This window comes from Trachymyrmex septentrionalis, unplaced genomic scaffold (genome assembly GCF_001594115.1).
Source record: "Trachymyrmex septentrionalis isolate Tsep2-gDNA-1 unplaced genomic scaffold, Tsep1.0 scaffold52, whole genome shotgun sequence".
In the NCBI taxonomy this organism is placed as follows: Eukaryota; Metazoa; Arthropoda; class Insecta; order Hymenoptera; family Formicidae; genus Trachymyrmex; species Trachymyrmex septentrionalis.
The window spans coordinates 989931-1000141 of NW_017305694.1; the positions used below are offsets into that span (position 1 = coordinate 989931).

A 10211-nucleotide genomic window follows, 5' to 3' on the forward strand; every position below is an offset into this window, starting at 1 on the left:
TTGCTGAATTCAATTTAAATTCTAATATTTAGATTCTATTCAGGTACTAAAAAAATCTGTATTTCTCTTTAAATTTGTTTAACGTAATTAAATTAATTTCAGTTTTTTAAATAAAGATATATATAAATATATAAATAATAAAGATATATATAAATATATAAATAATAAAAGATAAAAAAATTACTAGTATAATATTTTTTGTGACGTTAGATTCTCCTCATATAGTAAGTGAAATGATGAAATATTATCTTTATGTATTCTACATGAATCTAATTAATATTCACTACCTCAAAATATACATTATGCATTTGACCGCATTATGAGAAATGAAAATATTTTCACGCAAACGTAATCTCTGCTACCGTCATATGTGAATATTTGTTTTCATAATTGTCATTATATTATACAATCCGGTTTCAGTGACCACTCATTTTTTGAAAAAAAAAAAAAAAAAAAACAAAAGTTAAATAATTGGCCAATCTGTATGGCCAATTTTCTATGTTTATTTTAAAGGATAGAAAATTTATTTATGCAGAGAGAAATTTTTCATTGTAGGAGTAACGTTAATTGCAAATGGCCTTCGTTTATCTAAGGAAAAATGGGACAAATTCCTTTACAAAAAGAAACAGAATTATGGGTCGTATATAAGATAGCAACGCCTGGGAACGAACAAACATTAATGAACAAAAACAGAGTTTATTTTTATTTCGTGACTATATAATATAATTGTATCTTTTCCATTGTACAGGCGAGTAATAAAGATTTGTTTATTAAGGGAATTAGATGTGGCGAATGGTACCTCGAGTACCTCGGTCATTATCGCGATGCGCCTCGTTGTTTCAGCGCTTCTCCGAAAACAGCATGCCGGAACTAAACTGAGATAACGACGTGCTTTCGTAGCGCGCTTTAGACGCGAACACGATGGAGAGGCTGGGCCCTTGGAGTCAGTCGTGTACAGAGCTATGCACCCAAAACTACATTATGATTTAATTAAAATCAAACCTCTCGCTTGCCACGCGGCACCGTGAACGTGCTGGCACCGTTTTGAGACATAAAGGGGGTGGATAGGTAGATCTTTTTGTTATGACACTGCGTACTAGCTGGACGCAAAACTGTCGGCCAATTAGCGTATCTTTTCCCCTCTTCCTCTTACCAATTCTGCTGCGACTCAATAAACTTTTCCATTATCAAATTTAATTAAAGCCCCCGTATTCTGTGCGTTGCACATCTATCTCCGACAAACCTTCCTGTAAACGTAATAAATTTAACAGAGCGATAATGAAACCATACGTAGAAACGAGTCATATATTGCAGAAATGTTTCTCGTAAATTCAAATTTCATTTCAATCTATTAGGATTTTTAAGAATTCGACGTACGACATTAATAAAGATTGATACAGTTGTAAAGCGATAAAAAGAAAAAAGTAGATGTCAATGTCGAGTAACGGAGAAAAGACAAAGATTTAAAGAAATAAGGGAAACTTTATCTCATCATTATTCACGCTGCTGGAGTTTTCGCGGATATTGAGATCGCCATTATAAATATGTTTACATTATTATATCTTTAAGTTATCTCTTTCTGTAATTTTCATCCATTTTCCCGGCAATTGAAATAATATAATCTTGTGCGCTTCTATTTTGTGATAAAGTCCGAGTGATAGAGCATCCATACGTGCTATATATATTTTAATTAAATTGCCCAGCGTTTCCAAATATACATAAATTTAATAGGCGGCGCTTTCATCGGAGAATGGAATTATAGCAAAATATCAATTTAATTAAAATTACAATAATAATTGAGTACTTTTTTTTGTTATACTATAAATATTTTAATACACTGTAACAAAAATTTTATAAAAAATATTTCTTCTAGCTTTTATTTTTTGTATTGCGAGAGCTATATACAACAAGCGCTATATATAACAAGCAATATATCTGCATATTTGCATTTATCGATAATGTCCAATGATTTTGACAAACATCGCATCGCGCTTGCCTCGCGAAAGCCCGAGGTATACATGCGAAAACAGTTTCACGCGTAACTTTGCACGTTTAGGCATCCCATTTGTTTAATTTTTTTTTTTACCATGATCGTATTTTACACGCGTTCCGCGCCACGGCCGTACTGTTCGCAGCATCGACTACTTTTTCGTCCCCTCACACGAAAATTACAGTTTCCACAGAGTTTCGTCGTTAAGTACAGCCTGCACATCCGTGTTATAATGTCGGAACCCATGTCCCTACTGACGAAACTTACGACTCCGGTAATACGTTTTCCATTACCAGTGTCCCCGTTGTGAAATGCTCGATTTACTTTTATCCCTTAGCAGAAAAAAAAAGAACTGATCGCTCTCTGCAACATTTAGTCGGGCATGAGCCGCTACAACTTCTGCATGCTCAGTTTTATACTGCATAAACTCTGTTTTCGAATAAATTCCGTAACTATAAAATACATTTTGAATTAATCAGTACGAAAATTCGAATTAATTTGAATAACTACACAATTCTTACATATATTCAGTGTAATAAATATAATTTTAATATCATTACACTAAATATATGTGTGTGTAATGATATTAAAATAAATAATTTTCACACACAGAGAATTTATTATCTTGCGATACAATGCTTACATAATTTATTATTTCATGCTTTGACTCGTGCTTTGATAAAAATTAGATATAGGCACTGCCACATTTATTCATTCGATAATTTATTCACTTATTGATACGTTCACGTGTGATCATTGTGCCTAGGTGCTGTCAAATATTATAAAATAACCTCTAAATGAAAAAGAACTCTAAAAAAGTCAACATTGTTAACAAAAGTCAGAAAAATATAACAAAGACATATGATAAAAATGATGATTGGTGTAGTGCGTTAGATTACATATTGATCAACGATGATCATTGGTGGTGTATAGTAACGATGATGGTGGAGACATTTGTCGAGCACAGCCGCTACATTTCTCTCTTCAATGAAACCGTCGAAGAAGAAGAGCAGGCATGTATTTACTCCCTCAGTTATCAGAAAACGATAGACACTGTGAAAACGCTGTCGAAACAAGATCCAGAGAAATGTCCTGCTGTCGAGAGTATCTGTCATTACGCGAATACCGTCTTAAGCGAAAACAATGGCCATCTCTCTACCTGGCTGATTGCACGGCTCATAAAATATCTGATCTATCGCACCAAAACCAAGTACATTGAAAGACTTAAAGTAGAGGCGGATCTAGACAAAATTGATGAAGAATATCGGACAATTGAGAATACTGATAACTCAAGTAAATGATACAGTGCCAGTTGTTTTATTTTTTCATTTCAAGAACATTAAAGACAAGACTTTTAACAATGATGTAGCTACGTAAAGATAAAAATGGCCCAATTTAACGGTAACTTACTCGATAAATTATGGTAAATTGTCAAATAATTTTGGAAAGTTGATAAAAGTACCTCATTTTTTAGAAAAAAAATTACAAAAACTAAAAATTTTTATATAAAATTCAAAAAGAGTATTTGAGATAAATAAATTAAAATAGTTTATTTAACTTATGACATGATACTTTTTATTAAATATTTGTGTACTATGTATATGTAGTAATTAGGAAATATTAGATACACAGTAACTAGAGAAATATTTCAAAAGAATTTTGAATGTATTATGTATAGAAATTTGAGGTGAAATAATATTAAGAATATTAATTCAACATTATCTACTTTTCAAATAAATTATGTATGAAAAGTTGTCATTTAAAGATAGCAAACCAGTAAAAATTTTAAATAAGATTTGTCAGTTTGATATCTTTAATGAAAACTCTTCATGCATAATATATTGGAAAAGTACGTAATGTTGAATTAAGATTAACATTCATACTATTAATCTTCTTTTCTATACGTAGTATGTTTAAATTTTTTTAGATGCAATTCCATCAACTCATGAGAGTAGATTTGATGTTTTCATAAAAAGAATGTCTTAAACATTAGTGCAAAAAACATGAATGCAGCTTACTTCTACATAAAATTATAAAAAAATAACGAATTTTACCAAAATTATAATATTATCTTATCGTAATTTTACGTCGTAAGTAATCGTCATATGTATTTGACGGTAATTTTACATCTCTAATCGTATGAGATGATAAATCCTATTGTTTTCCCTACTTGATAAGTCGCAATTATAATTAGCGAAACATATTATCTTTTTTTTTGTAATTCCCGTATTCTCTCTCTCTCTCTCCGACTTACATAATAGTAATAATTTCATTACTCAGCTTCTTCGCGAAGCTCTATTGAACCTCAAAGAGCCTATAGTAGCAAGACCGAATACGTATTCAATGGCAAAGCGAATATACGTTCACGTGTGAGTAACGTATCTTTTGATGGACCGAATCTCTATGTTGTACTTAGCGGGTTTCATAATCCCGATTTACCAGTGGAATTGTTAAGCGTCGGAGTTCCTTTGACCTGTATATTAGAGATTAATCTTCCCGGCGAGAAATACATTGAGGATCGCGAAACAAAAGAAAACGATATCCAGGATAAAACGTCCTTCTTTGAAGATTATCATATCAACGAAATCAAGTTAGTCAAATTTTGGAGAGTTACGCACGAACGATTCGCTAATCTATCGGCTCATCCGATGTATTCCAACATAACTATTCTTACTATCAATCTACCAGTCTTCCCGGAAACAACTAACGCTATGTTGTGCAAGAAAGAGTCTTTGAAGCGAGACATATACGATAGAATACTTTTCACTTTGTATCATTCGTACGAACTTTACCGACAGCATGCAGAGTACCTTAAAAATATGAAGCTGGAGAAAAGAATTTTTGATAAAAGAGATGAAGTAGTAGATACTATGATTTACGATGATATATTGAAGAACATACCTAACGAATATATTGGCGCTCCATTGATATTGAGCGCGATACTTCTTCAGGTCGAGCACAATCTTGCGACCTCGTCCAATGGGTGTTTTCTTGCCGATCACGATACAGGATTTAGCGATGCCGATACGAGACACGAGAATACATCAACGACAACTGAGCGGAGCCCTACGTTCAATATGCAGGCTAAGCTGAAACTACTTGATCTTGAGTACGAGCTTATCGATGAATACGATACCAGTGCTGACGGTGCCAGCCAATCGTTGCCTTCTGATCTTGAAGTTATACCATACGGAGACACTTTGAGCGTGATCATCCGTCACTTCCACGATCGTAGAGCTACTTATCTAGACGACGCGGTTCTACGAGTTCTACGGGATCCGAGAATAATTAATGTTTGGCGGAATCATGAAGTATTAACGAGATCAAAATCCGATATGTATTTCTGCCACTTGGACAATATCGCTCGTGCATTTAATCGAGAGCAAAAGATCAGTCGCGTGGAAGCTGTGCACTATTTACATCTCTTGATGTTTGACGACCTGATCTTTTCCGGCAGCAGTCGCGAAGCAAGAGCGCGATTGGTGCAACCGCCAAGAGATGAATTGTCAGAATTAAAGCATATGAGATCAACGATAAAAAGAGCACGCAGCGTGCCAAATTTTATATCACCTCCAACCACTTCCGCGTCCGAACTACGTCGTTGTAAAAGCGACATGGAGATTGATTATTGTAAGTCGGTAGTTGCATTCACCGAATGCCCGCTTTTGTTCACGCTAACAGACGTTAGAGAGACATTGCTTCCGGGATATTTGTGCAAGAATATCTTCGAGAAGAGAAGTTACCGAAGACCGAGTCTCGAAGAATACGAAGACGTCGAGTTACTCTCGAGCCGGGTTTTTCTTCAGGTCGTCCACGAATGTTTCCAAAGTTTCGATCGTTTTGTGGCTAGATACTTCAAGCCGACGGATTCGCTGCTGCTTTACTTTAGCAACAACGACGCGGTGAATAATGTGTCCGAGGAAAGGTGCTTGTCAAGTATATGTACGCCCATCGGACTCCATGAATTCTGTGAATATATCGCGAAGAAAGAAGAGAATTGGATAAAACGAGAGCAGGAGACGCGCCAATCGCAAAGGTTGAACTTGACAGGAAGATTTATGAAGAATTCCACCGAGGTGGAAGACGACGCGATCATATTCGACGACAAGTGCTTCATACTTCGGAATTCTTTGAAAGCGCGTCATCTAAAGAAGGGTTTGAATCGCGACGGGCGAAAGAAAATATTTGAAACGAAGGAATTTGAGAAGGCGGCGCCGGAGAACGTCGACGGAAAGAAAATGACAAGACAGAAGCAGAACGAGTCGCCGACGGCGGACAACGAAAGCAAATGGGCGGATGGAAGAGTTATGAGTGGAAAAACGTCAATGACAGAGAAAAAATCGGACACAAAGATAGATGATGTCGATACGTTCTTCTTACCGATGAAAAAAATTCTATCGTCTCAATGTGACGAGACGGGCGGATCGTACGACTTCGTTGGATACGATCTTGGAAGTCTTCGTGTTCAAGTGATTCATCATAGCAAAAAGTTTCTTTTGGATGGCGATACATCGGTGCGGATTGAACTCGAGGACTGGCTTCACGGGGACCGCAATTTACGCATCGCTGTTACTCTGCTAAACTGCACTTTACGATTGTCTGGCAGAGTTAGTCACCGCCAGTCAACAGGCACATTTCACTTAACTACGAAAAGGGGAATTGTGTTAGGTTTCTACCGGAATAGGAGAGAACTGGGTAATTAATACCTCGCTTTAGAGCCATTAAACATTTATCAAACAATGATATAGTCAGAAAATAAATATCCAGTAAACATTAATTAAAAATAACATAACATCAATGTATTATTATAATTTCACATTCAATAATGTAATTATCTTGTAATACATGTGTTATATTACAATTACTTTGAGTGAAATTATAACACTGATGTTATATTACTTTTAGTTGATGTTTACCAGATAACGATTCTTATGCAATGCAGACAATAAAAAAAAGACGTCTTTATTATTCGAATAATCCTTTTATATTATGTAGTTGAAAATTCATCCGATTCCCATTGGCAAAATTTTACTTTCGACTTTCGTGCTTCGTGGCCTTCGGGATTATTGATAGAACCAACCATCGGGGACGGCACCAAAAATCCATTTTACATTCGACAATCGTACGTTTCGAAACGTCCCGGGTGCGCAGGTGCAGCTCGTGAAGTCTGTCGGAACTTCCTCAGAAACGGTACCGTCTTAAAGTATCTGGACGACAATACTGTCATCATCTTCCGCTCGAATGGCGTCATCGTGACGTGCATGGACTTCGACAAGCCGCAATCGCGCGATGAATCCATCAACGAAACGGACCCAAAAAGTATACAAGAACGCAGGTCAACTACGAAGAGAACGAGAATTTTTCAGTTAAATTGAGGATTCTTCTACAGCAGAATTTAGGATCAAAAAGAGCAACTCGAGGCAATCGGTGGAGGCCAAGCATAGCTGTAAAGTCATAGATTCCACGGAGACGCGTTCCAACGGATCGATGCTGGACGCGCAACCGTCGAAACATATACCATCAGTAGGAGAATTCGTGACTATTAAATTTCGTTTTAATTGGGACGCGAAAATAACTTAAACGATTTGATAGTTGAGATTTTAAAGATAAGTTTAATTTCGTACAATTACATCGTTTTTCCCCAAAAATTAGTTTAATTATACGTAAAGTATAGATCCAAAAGTTTTCAACATATAAAAAGAGTGATAAAGTGACACACCATTTTTTGTATTTTAATATAGTTACCTTTTATTTTTATTACATTTTTTTATAACGACGAATTAATTTTTTTTTACCGCTAAAAATATTCTGAATTTTTATCTTTAAAATGTTTTATAACCCTGTAGAGATCATTCTTCATTTTTCTAAAATCCGATCTGCGTGGAAAAAATTTGCCAGAAAAAGTAATCTCCGCAGTGTTAAATCACTTTAAGTAGAAAAATTTAGAATATTTTTTAATGGTATAGAAAAATTAATTTATCGTTCTAAAAAATATATTGAAATAAAGAACGACTCTATTGGAAATAAAAATTGTTTTATTGTATTATTTTTTAAATATTTTTTGGCTAAAAATTTTTGAAAAACTTACTATATAAATCAAATTGAAGGTATACATAGAACTTCGAGTTTGTTACAATAAACAGTATTTAATATTTGTCACCTTTAAACATTTTGTCTTAGAGCGAGGGATACGATTCATTGATAGCAGGAGCATTCGCCGTAGGTGAAGTGTTACGATACTCAGTAGTGAATTACGATGGTAGATGCTACGAGGTGCTGAACGATCTGGTCGTAAGTGAACACGATCGATTGCTCGTTAGGACAACGTTGGATTACGAGGTCAACGAGGTATTCACACATCGTGCCGACGGTACTGATACATTGCTACGTTCTAATGGAGAATTGGTTGTCACATTTCCCGGTACACAAATATGTATAATATGTTAAGAAATATGTTTATTTCATGTTCTTTATTATCAAATATCATTTTCGATATTTTTTCAACAGATGGCACATGCATTATTACTGGTTACACGATAGAGGAACAACCAGTAATTTGCAAATGGACGAAAGATGAATTGCAATACTTCGAAATTATGAAAACATTTGAAATGGAAGAATATGGTGACCGAGTTGCTTCCACATTGTCTTCCGACGTTGAGTTCTCGCATGAAAGTTTGCCCATGCCACACATCGAATGCCAAGAGAAACAGACAAGGGTATCGATTGAGGACGGTTTTATCTCGATCTTATTGACTTTCCGCATGGAGCACAAAGATTACGCCACCGTGTCCTATGATCAGTCAGTAATTAGTTGTACTTTATCGACGCCCGACCTGCACATTAGTATATCGAGAAGAGGCGATTACGAAGTTTCAATGGAAGACCAAGTTAATCTGAAGGTAAACAATTTGTCATACGCATACTCACAATCAATAACGTACATAGACGTAATATAGTACAGAGCTTACAGTAACATTGCTGCAACATTTGCAGTAGCGTTCTCTAGTATTGTTGGAATATTACAATGTTGCTGCAATATCACTTGAATGATCTGTACTGTATGAAAAATAAATATAGATGGCGCATTCTCTGATTTTAATTTTTATGTTTTGTTAGAAAGAGATTTGAATCAGCGGCTGCGATTCACTTGATGCTACGTACAAATTATTTGAAGCATTCTTTGATTGATTAATTAGTGAAATTTTGTTTTTTAATTGGTTAATCAAATACTTTGAAGTATTTGCAGTGTTAAATGGACTGCACCTAGCATCTCTCTTGAATCCAAGAGTTTAAAAAGAGGAATATAATTCAAGCTATCTCACTCTTTCTAAATTGATAGCAACAACTTCATATAGGAATTCTATTCTTATTACGTTTATAATATAATATTGATTACATAACAGTGTGCTTTTGTCGGTTGATTCAGCTATACAATTACATCTTACAAACTACAGTTTCCCCGTCATATTTTTATTATACATGTTTCAATATTAATAATCCCCTTTATTAAAGAAAATTTCATTGATGTCAGACTTCCGACAATGACGCGATGTTCTGGAAGGTATGTTCTACTTGCGGCGGTAGATCGATATCGACTTATAAGTTTTGGGAATCCGAAGTTGATTCGCAAACGATTCTCACGACTGTCGGTATTCTTGGGGATATGCTTGAAATTAACAGTGATGGTACCACTCGTTATCATCGAAACGAAAATTATCAAAAGAATTGCGAATGCAATGACGACGTTCTTGAATGCGAAGAAAAAATAAACAGTGAAGAAAAAAGCGCCAACTCGAAGGCAAGGATCCATTGCAAACACGGACGATATTGCGAAATGCTCAAGTTTCCAGTGAGAAGTCAATACAGAATTTTCGCGATGAATCGCGATCTGACAGCTTGTGAGTACCTTCATCGATCGGTTAGACGCGAGCAAGAACTGGCAGCCGTCTTTGGCGACGAGATGGGTATGATCCAGTATCCAATTTCACGTCGACCGGAACTTCGTCGCTTGATTATATTTGTGCCAGTAGAACCGAAATTGGGATCAAAGGAAATGTTCTGTAAATATCGGGTTAGATAATTGATAATATTACATTTCTTTATTAATATATTATTATTAGCATTAATTGAATTTTGTAATCTTTTGCGCAATTTGAAAAATAATAATAAATAAGAGGATAAATTATATATATTAGTACACACACACACACACACACAC

The 10211-nt window shown here is 35.2% G+C and overlaps 1 protein-coding gene across 2 annotated transcripts in view; it reads left to right on the top strand.

Annotated features, from left to right (window-relative positions):
- The first annotated feature begins 2853 nt into the window (after positions 1–2853).
- The window catches only part of LOC108751859, an 8620-nt gene continuing 1262 nt past the window's right edge, over positions 2854–10211 (top strand). The window contains exons 1-7 of one of the 2 annotated variants that reach the window (XM_018492328.1): positions 2854–3283; positions 4271–6685; positions 6986–7309; positions 7380–7513; positions 8171–8411; positions 8498–8892; positions 9525–10064. In XM_018492328.1, the coding sequence (XP_018347830.1) occupies positions 2929–3283; positions 4271–6685; positions 6986–7309; positions 7380–7513; positions 8171–8411; positions 8498–8892; positions 9525–10064 (4404 nt within the window). In that variant the 5' untranslated portion in view covers positions 2854–2928. The remainder of the gene's footprint in view (positions 3284–4270; positions 6686–6985; positions 7310–7379; positions 7514–8170; positions 8412–8497; positions 8893–9524; positions 10065–10211) is intronic. The other variant, XM_018492329.1, reaches the window with a different exon arrangement.